The sequence below is a fragment of the Oncorhynchus mykiss genome, unplaced genomic scaffold, assembly GCF_013265735.2.
Source record: "Oncorhynchus mykiss isolate Arlee unplaced genomic scaffold, USDA_OmykA_1.1 un_scaffold_87, whole genome shotgun sequence".
NCBI lineage: Eukaryota > Metazoa > Chordata > Actinopteri > Salmoniformes > Salmonidae > Oncorhynchus > Oncorhynchus mykiss.
This window is the reverse complement of record NW_023493659.1, coordinates 2,421,833-2,436,832: the sequence shown is the minus strand read 5'-3', so window position 1 is coordinate 2,436,832 and position 15,000 is coordinate 2,421,833. Positions and strand designations below refer to the sequence as shown.

Below are 15,000 nucleotides of genomic sequence, written 5' to 3'. Positions count from 1 at the left end.
AGACAGACAGTTAGTACCTAACACAGACAGACAGTTAGTATCTAACACAGACAGACAGTTAGTATCTAACACAGACAGGACCGTTAGTACCTAACACAGACAGACAGTTAGTATCTAACACAGACAGACAGTTAGTACCTAACACAGACTCCACCGTACCTAACACAGACAGACAGTTAGTATCTAACACAGACAGGATCTGACACAGACTCCATCGTACCTAACACAGACAGACAGTTAGTACCTAACACAGACAGACAGTTAGTACCTAACACAGACAGACAGTTAGTACCTAACACAGACAGACAGTTAGTACCTAACACAGACAGACAGTTAGTATCTAACACAGACAGACAGTTAGTATCTAACACAGACAGGACCGTTAGTACCTAACACAGACAGACAGTTAGTATCTAACACAGACAGACAGTTAGTACCTAACACAGACTCCACCGTACCTAACACAGACAGACAGTTAGTATCTAACACAGACAGGATCTGACACAGACTCCACCGTACCTAACACAGACAGACAGTTAGTACCTAACACAGACAGACAGTTAGTATCTAACACAGACAGACAGTTAGTACTTAACACAGACAGGATCTGACACAGACTCTACCGTACCTAACACAGACAGACAGTCTAGAGGACAGGACACAGTCAGTCTAGTGGACAGGACACAGTCAGTCTAGTGGACAGGACACAGTCAGTCTAGAGGACAGGACACAGTCAGTCTAGAGGACAGGACACAGTCATTCTAGTGGACAGGACACAGTCAGTCTAGAGGACAGGACACAGTCAGTCTAGTGGACAGGACCTAGTCAGTCTAGTGGACAGGACACAGTCAGTCTAGAGGACAGGACACAATCAGTCTAGAGGACAGAACACAGTCAGTCACTGACCTTTGCCCTCTGTGTCGCTGAACTGTGATTGGCCGTAGTCACAGATGACCCCGGCATCTTCGCTATGGCGACAGTTATGCGTCCCGGTTGGCTGTTTGAGGCAGTCGACCAATGAACGCTCTTCGCCGGAACACTTCACGTTGTCCACATGGATAGGCCCCTCCCCCTCGCCAAAATACGCCATCACACGGGCCTTCGCCACTCCACTGAAGACGACACACAAACATCGCAGACAGACAGAGTGGATGAGTGTAAAATACACTTCCACACAACAGAGTTACACTTAGACACTGAAGATACCAATGAATCAACTACGATACGGCTGAATCAACTACGATACGGCTGAATCAACTACGATACGGTTGAATCAACTACGATACGGTTGAATCAACTACGATACGGTTGAATCAACTATGGTACGGTTGAATCAACTACGATACGGCTGAATCAACTATGATACCGTTGAATCAACTACGATACGGTTGAATCAACTACGATACGGTTGAATCAACTACGATACGGTTGAATCAACTATGATACCGTTGAATCAACTACGATACGGTTGAATCAACTACGATACGGTTGAATCAACTACGATACGGTTGAATCAACTACGATACGGTTGAATCAACTACGATACGGCTGAATCAACTATGATACCGTTGAATCAACTATGGTACGGTTGAATCAACTATGAATCATCATTGTAACTAACTGAATAATCATAGGTCTACCAACTGAATCATCATTGTAACTAACTAAATCATCATTGTAACTAACTAAATCATCATTGTAACTAACTAAATCATCATTGTAACTGAATCATCATTGTAACTAACTGAATCATCATAGGTCTACCAACTGAATCATCATTGTAACTAACTAAATCATCATTGTAACTAACTAAATCATCATTGTAACTAACTAAATCATCATTGTAACTGAATCATCATTGTAACTAACTGAATCATCATTGTAACTAACTGAATCATCATTGTAACTAACTAAATCATCATTGTAACTGAATCATCATTGTAACTAACTGAATCATCATTGTAACTAACTGAATCATCACTGTAACTAACTGAATCATCATTGTAACTAACTGAATCATCATTGTAACTAACTGAATCATCATTGTAACTAACTAAATCATCATTGTAACTAACTGAATCATCATTGTAACTAACTGAATCATCATTGTAACTAAATCATCATTGTAACTAACTGAATCATCATTTTAACTAACTAAATCATCATTGTAACTAACTGAATCATCATTGTAACTAACTGAATCATCATTGTAACTAACTGAATCATCATTGTAACTAACTAAATCATCATTGTAACTAACTAAATCATCATTGCAACTAACTAAATCATCATTGTAACTAACTGAATCATCATTGTAACTGAATCATCATTGTAACTAACTGAATCATCATTGTAACTAACTAAATCATCATTGTAACTAACTGAATCATCATTGTAACTAACTAAATCATCATTGTAACTAAATCATCATTGTAACTAACTAAATCATCATTGTAACTGAATCATCATTGTAACTAACTAAATCATCATTGTAACTAAATCATCATTGTAACTAACTAAATCATCATTGTAACTGAATCATCATTGTAACTAACTGAATCATCATTGTAACTAACCGAATCATCAATGTAACTAACTGAATCATCATTGTAACTAACTGAATCATCATTGTAACTGAATCATCATTGTAACTAACTAAATCATCATTGTAACTAACTGAATCATCATTGTAACTAACTGAATCATCATTGTAACTAACTGAATCATGATTGTAACTAACTGAATCATCATTGTAACTAACTGAATCATCATTGTAACTAACTGAATCATCATCGTAAGTAACTGAATCATCATTGTAACTAACTGAATCATCATTGTAACTAACTGAATCATCATTGTAACTAACTGAATCATCATCGTAACTAACTGAATCATCATTGTAACTAACTAAATCATCATTGTAACTGAATCATCATTGTAACTAACTGAATCATCATTGTAACTAACTGAATCATCATTGTAACTAACTGAATCATCACTGTAACTAACTGAATCATCATTGTAAGTAACTGAATCATCATTGTAACTAACTGAATCATCATTGTAACTAACTGAATCATCATTGTAATTAACTGAATCATCATCGTAACTAACTGAATCATCATTGTAACTAACTAAATCATCATTGTAACTGAATCATCATTGTAACTAACTGAATCATCATTGTAACTAACTGAATCATCATTGTAACTAACTGAATCATCACTGTAACTAACTAAATCATCATTGTAACTAACTGAATCATCATTGTAACTAACTGAATCATCATTGTAACTAACTGAATCATCATTGTAACTAACTGAATCATCATTGTAACTAACTGAATCATCATTGTAACTAACTGAATCATCATTGTAAGTAACTGAATCATCATTGTAACTAACTGAATCATCATTGTAAGTAACTGAATCATCATTGTAACTAACTGAATCATCATTGTAAGTAACTGTTATCGTTTACTACTACCATAAAACTTCAATAGCCTGGGCGTTTATTTCCTTCAATCACTGAACACAACCGGAGACAGGATTCTATTTGAGACGGGCGTCTATTTCCTTATCGGCTAGAATCCTTAGTTGCCACATCCTTTTTTTGGGACTTATACATTTATGATATAGGCATCGATTCTTAAAAGAATATAACTTGTCACACCTCCAACGTATACTCTTGTTTTACTTCAAATGTTTGCAAACACTAAACAAGCCTCAAAACATGGTTTTCAAACCCCACGGCCGTCTCCTCCTCCGTGTCAAACCCCACGGCCGTCTACTCCTCCGTGTCAAACCCCACGGCCGTCTCCTCCTCCGTGTCAAACCCCACGGCCGTCTCCTCCTCCGTGTCAAACCCCACGGCCGTCTCCTCCTCCGTGTCAAACCCCACGGCCGTCTCCTCCTCCGTGTCAAACCCCACGGCCTTCTCCTCCTCCTGTCAAACCCCACGGCCGTCTGCTCCTCCGTGTCAAACCCCACGGCCTTCTCCTCCTCCGTGTCAAACCCCACGGCCTTCTCCTCCTCCTGTCAAACCCCACGGCCGTCTGCTCCTCCGTGTCAAACCCCACGGCCGTCTCCTCCTCCGTGTCAAACCCCACGGCCGTCTCCTCCTCCGTGTCAAACCCCACGGCCGTCTGCTCCTCCGTGTCAAACCCCACGGCCTTCTGCTCCTCCGTGTCAAACCCCACGGCCTTCTCCTCCTCCGTGTCAAACCCCACGGCCGTCTGCTCCTCCGTGTCAAACCCCACGGCCGTCTCCTCCTCCGTGTCAAACCCCACGGCCGTCTCCTCCTCCGTGTCAAACCCCACGGCCGTCTCCTCCTCCGTGTCAAACCCCACGGCCTTCTCCTCCTCCTGTCAAACCCCACGGACGTCTCCTCCTCCGTGTCAAACCCCACGGCCGTCTCCTCCTCCGTGTCAAACCCCACGGCCGTCTACTCCTCCGTGTCAAACCCCACGGCCGTCTCCTCCTCCGTGTCAAACCCCACGGCCGTCTCCTCCTCCGTGTCAAACCCCACGGCCGTCTCCTCCTCCGTGTCAAACCCCACGGCCGTCTCCTCCTCCGTGTCAAACCCCACGGCCTTCTCCTCCTCCTGTCAAACCCCACGGCCGTCTCCTCCTCCGTGTCAAACCCCACGGCCGTCTCCTCCTCCGTGTCAAACCCCACGGCCGTCTACTCCTCCGTGTCAAACCCCACGGCCGTCTGCTCCTCCGTGTCAAACCCCACGGCCTTCTCCTCCTCCTGTCAAACCCCACGGCCGTCTCTTCCTCCGTGTCAAACCCCACGGCCGTCTACTCCTCCGTGTCAAACCCCACGGCCGTCTCCTCCTCCGTGTCAAACCCCACGGCCGTCTCCTCCTCTGTGTCAAACCCCACGGCCGTCTCCTCCTCCGTGTCAAACCCCACGGCCGTCTCCTCCTCCTTGTCAAACCCCACGGCCGTCTCCTCCTGTCAAACCCCACGGCCGTCTCCTCTCTGTCAAATCCCACGGCCGTCTCCTCCGTGTCAAACCCCACGGCCGTCTCCTCCGTGTCAAACCCACGGCCGTCTCCTCCCTGTCAAACCCCACGGCCGTCTCCTCCCTGTCAAACCCCACGGCCGTCTCCTCCCTGTCAAACCCCACAGCCGTCTCCTCCCTGTCAAATCCCACGGCCGTCTCCTCCCTGTCAAATCCCACGGCCGTCTCCTCCGTGTCAAACCCCACGGCCGTCTCCTCCGTGTCAAACCCCACGGCCGTCTCCTCCTGTCAAACCCCACGGCCGTCTCCTCTCTGTCAAATCCCACGGCCGTCTCCTCCGTGTCAAACCCCACGGCCGTCTCCTCCGTGTCAAAACCACGGCCGTCTCCTCCCTGTCAAACCCCACGGCCGTCTCCTCCCTGTCAAACCCCACGGCCGTCTCCTCCCTGTCAAACCCCACGGCCGTCTCCTCCCTGTCAAATCCCACGGCCGTCTCCTCCCTGTCAAATCCCACGGCCGTCTCCTCCGTGTCAAACCCCACGGCCGTCTCCTCCGTGTCAAACCCCACGGCCGTCTCCTCCTCCCTGTCAAATCCCACGGCCGTCTCCTCCTCCTGTCAAACCCCATGGCCTTCTGCTCCTCCGTGTCAAACCCCACGGCCTTCTCCTCCTCCTGTCAAACCCCACGGCCGTCTGCTCCTCCGTGTCAAACCCCACGGCCGTCTCCTCCTCCGTGTCAAACCCCACGGCCGTCTCCTCCTCCGTGTCAAACCCCACGGCCGTCTCCTCCTCCGTGTCAAACCCCACGGCCTTCTCCTCCACCTGTCAAACCCCACGGCCGTCTCCTCCTCCGTGTCAAACCCCACGGCCGTCTCCTCCTCCGTGTCAAACCCCACGGCCGTCTCCTCCTCCGTGTCAAACCCCACGGCCGTCTCCTCCTCCGTGTCAAACCCCACGGCCTTCTCCTCCTCCTGTCAAACCCCACGGCCGTCTCCTCCTCCGTGTCAAACCCCACAGCCGTCTCCTCCTCCGTGTCAAACCCCACGGCCGTCTACTCCTCCGTGTCAAACCCCACGGCCGTCTCCTCCTCCGTGTCAAACCCCACGGCCGTCTACTCCTCCGTGTCAAACCCCACGGCCGTCTCCTTCTCCGTGTCAAACCCCACGGCCGTCTACTACTCCGTGTCAAACCCCACGGCCGTCTCCTCCTCCGTGTCAAACCCCATGGCCGTCTCCTCCTCCGTGTCAAACCCCACGGCCATCTCCTCCTCCGTGTCAAACCCCACGGCCGTCTCCTCCGTGTCAAACCCCACGGCCGTCTCCTCCTGTCAAACCCCACGGCCGTCTCCTCTCTGTCAAATCCCACGGCCGTCTCCTCCGTGTCAAACCCCACGGCCGTCTCCTCCGTGTCAAACCCACGGCCGTCTCCTCCCTGTCAAACCCCACGGCCGTCTCCTCCCTGTCAAACCCCACGGCCGTCTCCTCCCTGTCAAATCCCACGGCCGTCTCCTCCGTGTCAAACCCCACGGCCGTCTCCTCCCTGTCAAACCCCACGGCCGTCTCCTCCGCCCTGTCAAATCCCACGGCCGTCTGCTCCTCCTGTCAAACCCCACGGCCGTCTCCTCCCTGTCAAATCCCACGGCCGTCTGCTCCTCCTGTCAAACCCCACGGCCGTCTCCTCCCTGTCAAACCCCACGGCCGTCTACTACTCCGTGTCAAACCCCACGGCCGTCTCCTCCTCCGTGTCAAACCCCATGGCCGTCTCCTCCTCCGTGTCAAACCCCACGGCCATCTCCTCCTCCGTGTCAAACCCCACGGCCGTCTCCTCCGTGTCAAACCCCACGGCCGTCTCCTCCTGTCAAACCCCACGGCCGTCTCCTCTCTGTCAAATCCCACGGCCGTCTCCTCCGTGTCAAACCCCACGGCCGTCTCCTCCGTGTCAAACCCACGGCCGTCTCCTCCCTGTCAAACCCCACGGCCGTCTCCTCCCTGTCAAACCCCACGGCCGTCTCCTCCCTGTCAAATCCCACGGCCGTCTCCTCCGTGTCAAACCCCACGGCCGTCTCCTCCCTGTCAAACCCCACGGCCGTCTCCTCCGCCCTGTCAAATCCCACGGCCGTCTGCTCCTCCTGTCAAACCCCACGGCCGTCTCCTCCCTGTCAAATCCCACGGCCGTCTGCTCCTCCTGTCAAACCCCACGGCCGTCTCCTCCCTGTCAAATCCCACGGCCGTCTGCTCCTCCTGTCAAACCCCATGGCCGTCTCCTCCCTGTCAAATCCCACGGCCGTCTCCTCCCTGTCAAATCCCACGGCCGTCTCCTCCCTGTCAAACCCCACGGCCGTCTCCTCCCTGTCAAATCCCACGGCCGTCTCCTCCGTGTCAAATCCCACGGCCGTCTCCTCCCTGTCAAATCCCACGGCCGTCTCCTCCCTGTCAAATCCCACGGCCGTCTCCTCCCTGTCAAATCCCACGGCCGTCTCCTCCCTGTCAAACCCCACGGCCGTCTCCTCCCTGTCAAACCCCACGGCCGTCTCCTCCCTGTCAAATCCCACGGCCGTCTCCTCCCTGTCAAATCCCACGGCCGTCTCCTCCCTGTCAAACCCCACGGCCGTCTCCTCCCTGTCAAACCCCACGGCCGTCTCCTCCCTGTCAAATCCCACGGCCGTCTGCTCCTCCTGTCAAACCCCACGGCCGTCTCCTCCCTGTCAAACCCCACGGCCGTCTCCTCCCTGTCAAATCCCACGGCCGTCTGCTCCTCCTGTCAAACCCCACGGCCGTCTCCTCCCTGTCAAATCCCACGGCCGTCTGCTCCTCCTGTCAAATCCCACGGCCGTCTCCTCCCTGTCAAATCCCACGGCCGTCTGCTCCTCCTGTCAAATCCCACGGCCGTCTCCTCCCTTTCAAATCACAATATTTTTCTCCAATTTTTTTTTATGTAAATAAGCGTTGTACAATTAAAAGGTCAAATACACTTCAAACAGTCAGCAGTAATCCAATGAATTCAGGGAAGTTAAACCGAGGCTGAATATAAGCCTTCCACAACCATGAGACCCACTGAGAAATTCATTATTTTTATCAAAATAGTTTAAACCTGCTTTCTTTTGTTGCAATAATCACCGATCTGTCTGCGAAAATGCCCTTTTTTTGTAACAAATGTAAATAGAAATATGCATACTGCACATTCACTAGTAATGACTAACTTAATGTAGCAGGCATTAGGCTGTAGAAAATTAACACAGGCCTCATACACAATCTCTCTCAAGCCCACGTGCTAGTGATTAGCCAGCTAATCTTTTATATTTCTTTGTTTAGCCAACGTGGATCTATTTTGCAAGCTAACAAGGCAGAACAGTTGAATAGTTATGAACACTGTTTCAACAGCATGTTAGCCTTACATAAATTGTGTTTATTGTTTATTGCACATTTAGAAAAACACAGACTGGACAGCTAGTATAACAGTCTTTGGCTAAAATGCTGCTAGTGGGTACGCGCTAACGTACGCGGTACCTCAATGCTGCTAGGGGGTACGCGGTACCTCAATGCTAATAGAGGGTACGTGGTACCTCAATGCTGCTAGGGGGTACGCGGTACCTCAATGCTGCTAGGGGGTACGCGGTACCTCAATGCTGCTAGGGGGTACGCGGTACCTCAATGCTGCTAGGGGGTACGCGGTACCGTACGCGGTACCTCAATGCTGCTAGGGGGTACGCGGTACCTCAATGCTGCTAGGGGGTACGCGGTACCGTACGCGGTACCTCAATGCTGCTAGGGGGTACGCGGTACCTCAATGCTGCTAGGGGGTACGCGGTACCGTACGCGGTACCTCAATGCTGTACCATCTACATTATGTCTGTCTGTCTGTCTGTCCTCCAGATTCTACCATCTACATTACATTATGTCTGTCTGTCTGTCCTCCAAATTCTTAGAGTTCCTAGAGTCAGTAATAAAACCTGACTGAGGCCTCAGAGACACATTCATCTCTCTCTGTGTGTGTGTGTGTGTGTGTGTGTGTGTGTGTGTGTGTGTGTGTGTGTGTGTGTGTGTGTGTGTGTGTGTGTGTGTGTGTGTGTGTGATGTATGTAATTTGTTTTCGCTGAACCAGAAGGCTACGACACGCTCTGCTCTGCTCTGTCTGCCTTATTCACTACAGATGTTACTGAGCAGATACTTTCAGACAGAGAGAGACAGAGAGAGAGACAGAGACACAGAGAGAGAGACAGAGACACAGAGAGACAGAGCGACACAGAGAGAGACAGAGAGACACAGAGAGAGACAGAGAGAGACAGACAGAGCGACACAGAGAGAGACAGAGCGACACAGAGAGAGACAGAGAGACACAGAGAGAGACAGAGACACAGAGAGAGACAGAGACACAGAGAGCAACAGAGAGAGACAGAGCAACACAGAGACAGACAGACACACAGAGAGACAGAGAGAGACAGACAGAGCGACACAGAGAGAGACAGAGACACAGAGAGAGGCAGAGACACAGAGCGAGACAGAGAGAGACAGAGCGACACAGAGAGAGACAGAGCGACACAGAGCGACACAGAGACAGACAGACACAGAGAGACACAGAGAGAGAGGGGGATGCATGTCTCCTGATAGAAACCTCCCCCAGAAAGATTTGGCATTTGTAATCCCCCCCCCCCCTGCAATTCTACACGGTTTCTTAACAGGGAGAATCTACATTATGAACGATTCTACCATCTACATTACATTATGTCTGGAATCCATATTTATGAAAGTCCATGTTTCTTTAAGTTCAGCCACAACACACCTCAACACACCTCAACAATACTACACACACCTCAACAATACTACACACACCTCAACACTACCACACACACCTCAACACTACCACACACACCTCAACACCACTAAACACACCTCAACACCACTACACACACCTCAACACACCTCAACACTACTACACACACCTCAACACACCTCAACACTACTACACCCACCTCATCACTACTACTACACACCTCAACACTCCCCAACACACCTCATCACTACTACACACACCTAAACACTACTACACACACCTCAACACTCCCCAAAACACCTCAACACTCCCCAACACACCTCAACACTAATACACAAACCTCAACACTACTACACACACCTCAACACTACTACACACACCTCAACACTACTACACACACCCCAACACTACCACACACACCTCAACACTCCCCAACACACCTCATCACTACTACACATACCTCATCACACCTCATCACTACTACACACACCACTAAACACACCTCAACACCACTAAACACTCCTCAACACCTGAACACCACTAAACACACCTCAACACACCTAAACACACCTCAACACCACTAAACACACCTCAACACACCTAAACACACCTCAACACCACTAAACACACCTAAACACACCTCGACAACTCAACACACCACTAAACACTCCTCAACACCACCAAACACACCTAAACACACCTCAACAACTCAACACACCACTAAACACACCTCAACACCACTAAACACACCTCAACACCACTAAACACCCCTCAACACCACTAAACACACCTCCACACCACTAAGCACACCTCAACACCACTAAACACACCTCAACACCTCAACACATCACTAAACACACCTCAACACCACTAAACACACCTCAAAACCTCTAAACACTCCTCAAAACCACTAAACACGCCTCAACACCACTAAACACACCTCAACACCACTAAACACACCTAAACACACCTCAACACCACTAAACACGCCTCAACACCACTAAACACACCTCAACACCACTAAACACACCTCAACACCACTAAACACACCTCAACACCTCTAAACACCCCTCAACACCACTAAACACACCTCAACACCTCAACACCACTAAACACACCTCAACACCACTAAACACACCACATCATCACTAAACACCCCTCATCACCACTAAACACACCTCAACACCTCAACACCACTAAACACACCTCAACACCAATAAACACACCTCAACATCACTAAACACTCCTCAACACCATTAAACACACCTCAACACCTCTAAACACTCCTCAACCCCACTAAACACGCCTCAACACCACTAAACACACCTCAACACCACTAAACACACCTAAACACACCTCAACACCACTAAACACACCTCAACACCACTAAACACACCTCAACATCACTAAACACCCCTCAACACCACTAAACACACCTCAACACCACTAAACACACCTCAACACCACTAAACACACCTCAACACTACTATTAACACCTCAACACACCTCAACACTACTACACACACCTCAACACCTCTAAACATACCTCAACACCACTAAACACGCCTCAACACCACTAAACACACCTTAACACCACTAAACACACCTCAACACCACTAAACACACCTCAACCCCACTAAACACTCCTCAACACCACTAAACACACCTCAACACCTCAACACCACTAAACACGCCTCAACACCACTAAACACACCTCAACACCACTAAACACACCTCAACCCCACTAAACACACCTCAACACCACTAAACACACCTCAACACCACTAAACACACCTCAACCCCAATAAACACACCTCAACACCACTAAACACACCTCAACACAACTAAACACGCCTCAACACCACTAAACACACCTCAACACCACTAAACAAAACTCAACACCACTAAACACGCCTCAACACCACTAAACACCCCTCAACACCACTAAACACACCTCACCACCACTAAACACCCCTTAACACTACTACACACACCTCAACACTACTAAACACTCCTCACCACCACTAAACACACCTCAACACTACTAAACACACCTCAACACCACTAAACACACCTCAACACCACTAAACACACCTCAACCCCACAAAACACACCTCAACACCACTAAACACACCTCAACACCACTAAACACGCCTCACTACCTCAACACCTCTGAACACTACTAAACACCACTAAACACACCTCAACCCCACTAAACACACCTCAACACCACTAAACACACCTCAACACCACTAAACACGCCTCAACACCACTAAAAACACCTCAACACCACTAAACACACCTTAACACTACTACACACACCTCAACAGTACTAAACACTCCTCAACACCTCAACACCACTACACACACCTCAACACCACTAAACACACCTCAACTTTACTAAACACACCTCAACACCACTAAACACTCCTCAACACTACTAAACACGCCTCAACACCACTAAACACACCTCAACACACGTCAACACACCTCACCACCTCTAAACACACCTCACCACCACTAAACACTCCTCAACACCTCAACACCACTAAACACACCTCAACACACGTCAACACACCTCACCACCTCTAAACACTCCTTAACACCACTAAACACTCCTCAACACCACTAAACACTATTAAACACACCTCAACACCACTAAACACGCCTCAACACCACTAAACACACCTCAACACATGTCAACACACCTCACCGCCTCTAAACACACCTCAACACTACTAAACACCCCTCAACACCACTAAACACCTCTAAACACCCCTCACCACCACTAAACACTACTAAACACACCTCAACACCACTGAACACTCCTCAACACTACTAAACACTCCTCAACACTACTAAACACTCCTCAACACCACTAAACACTCCTCACCATCACTAAACACTACTAAACACACCTCAACACCACTAAACACTCCTCAACACCACTAAACACTCCTCAACACCACTAAACACACCTCAACACCACTAAACACTCCTCAACACTACTAAACACTCCTCAACACCACTAAACACTCCTCAACACCACTAAACACTCCTCACCACCACTAAACACTCCTCACCACCACTAAACACTCCTCAACACCACTAAACACACCTCAACACCACTAAACACTCCTCAACACCACTAAACACTCCTCACCACCACTAAACACTCCTCAACACCACTAAACACACCTCAACACCACTAAACACACCTCAACACCACTAAACACACCTCAACACTACTAAACACACCTCAACACTACTAAACACCTCTAAACACACCTCACCACCACTAAACACTCCTCAACACCACTAAACACTCCTCACCACCACTAAACACTCCTCAACACTACTAAACACTCCTCAACACCACTAAACACTCCTCAACACCACTAAACACTCCTCACCATCACTAAACACTCCTCACCACCACTAAACACTCCTCAACACTACTAAACACTTCTCAACACCACTAAACACTCCTCACCACCACTAAACACTCCTCAACACTACTAAACACTCCTCAACACCACTAAACACACCTCAACACCACTAAACACTCCTCAACACTACTAAACACTCCTCAACACTACTAAACACTCCTCACCACCACTAAACACTCCTCAATACCACTAAACACTCCTCACCACCACTAAACACTCCTCAACACCACTAAACACACCTCAACACCACTAAACACTCCTCAACACCACTAAACACTCCTCAACACCACTAAACACTCCTCACCACTAAACACACCTCAACACCACTAAACACTCCTCAACACTACTAAACACTCCTCAACACCACTAAACACTCCTCACCACTAAACACTCCTCAACACTACTAAACACTCCTCACCACCACTAAACACTACTCAACACCACTAAACACACCTCAACACTACTAAACACTCCTCAACACCACTAAACACTCCTCACCACCACTAAACACTCCTCAACACCACTAAACACTACTAAACACACCTCAACACCACTAAACACTCCTCAACACCACTAAACACTCCTCAACACTACTAAACACTCCTCAACACCACTAAACACTCCTCACCACCACTAAACACTCCTCAACACTACTAAACACTCCTCAACACCACTAAACACTCCTCACCACCACTAAACACTCCTCAACACTACTAAACACTCCTCAACACCACTAAACACTCCCCACCACCACTAAACACTCCTCAACACTACTAAACACTCCTCAACACCACTAAACACTCCTCAACACTACTAAACACTCCTCAACACCACTAAACACTCCTCAACACCACTAAACACTCCTCACCACCACTAAACACTCCTCAACACCACTAAACACTCCTCAACACCACTAAACACTCCTCACCACCACTAAACACTCCTCAACACTACTAAACACTTCTCAACACCACTAAACACTACTCAACACCACTAAACACTCCTCAACACCACTAAACACTCCTCACCACCACTAAACACTCCTCAACACCACTAAACACTCCTCACCACCACTAAACACTCCTCAACACCACTAAACACTCCTCACCACCACTAAACACTCCTCAACACTACTAAACACTCCTCACCACCACTAAACACTCCCCACCACCACTAAACACTCCTCAACACCACTAAACACTCCTCACCACCACTAAACACTCCTCACCACCACTAAACACTCCTCAACACCACTAAACACTCCTCACCACCACTAAACACTCCTCAACACTACTAAACACTCCTCACCACCACTAAACACTCCTCAACACCACTAAACACTCCTCAACACCACTAAACACACCTCACCACCACTAAACACTCCTCAACACTACTAAACACTCCTCACCACCACTAAACACTCCTCAACACCACTAAACACTCCTCAACACCACTAAACACACCTCACCACCACTAAACACTCCTCAACACCACTAAACACTCCTCACCATTTGCTCACTGGAGAGTTTCAGCCTCAAAGTAGAGAGAAAAATAAACACAGGCTCACCTTACAGAATGTGTTCTACAGCTTATGTGTTTCATAATGATTTAACGTGTGTGTGTGTGTGTGTGTGTGTGTGTGTGTGTGTGTGTGTGTGTGTGTGTCAGTATCAGACTACAGTCTACCAGTCCACTTGGCCCAAGTCACACACGTGTGTGTGTTCCGTGTAAATTGTAGCGTGTAGCGTGACACGGAGGAATGCCCTGCTCTGAAAAACATGATGAAGTGTAGACTAAAACAGAGGGAGAGAGAAT

At 48.4% G+C, this 15,000-nt stretch overlaps 1 protein-coding gene across 1 annotated transcript in view; it reads right to left on the bottom strand.

Annotated features, from left to right (window-relative positions):
- LOC118947013 (neurotrypsin-like) overlaps positions 1 to 15,000 on the bottom strand; it is a 51,426-nt gene that overhangs the window by 13,732 nt on the left and 22,694 nt on the right. Inside the window, 1 exon segment of the mRNA XM_036972013.1 lies at positions 903 to 1,112. Coding sequence (XP_036827908.1) covers positions 903 to 1,112 — 210 coding nt within the window.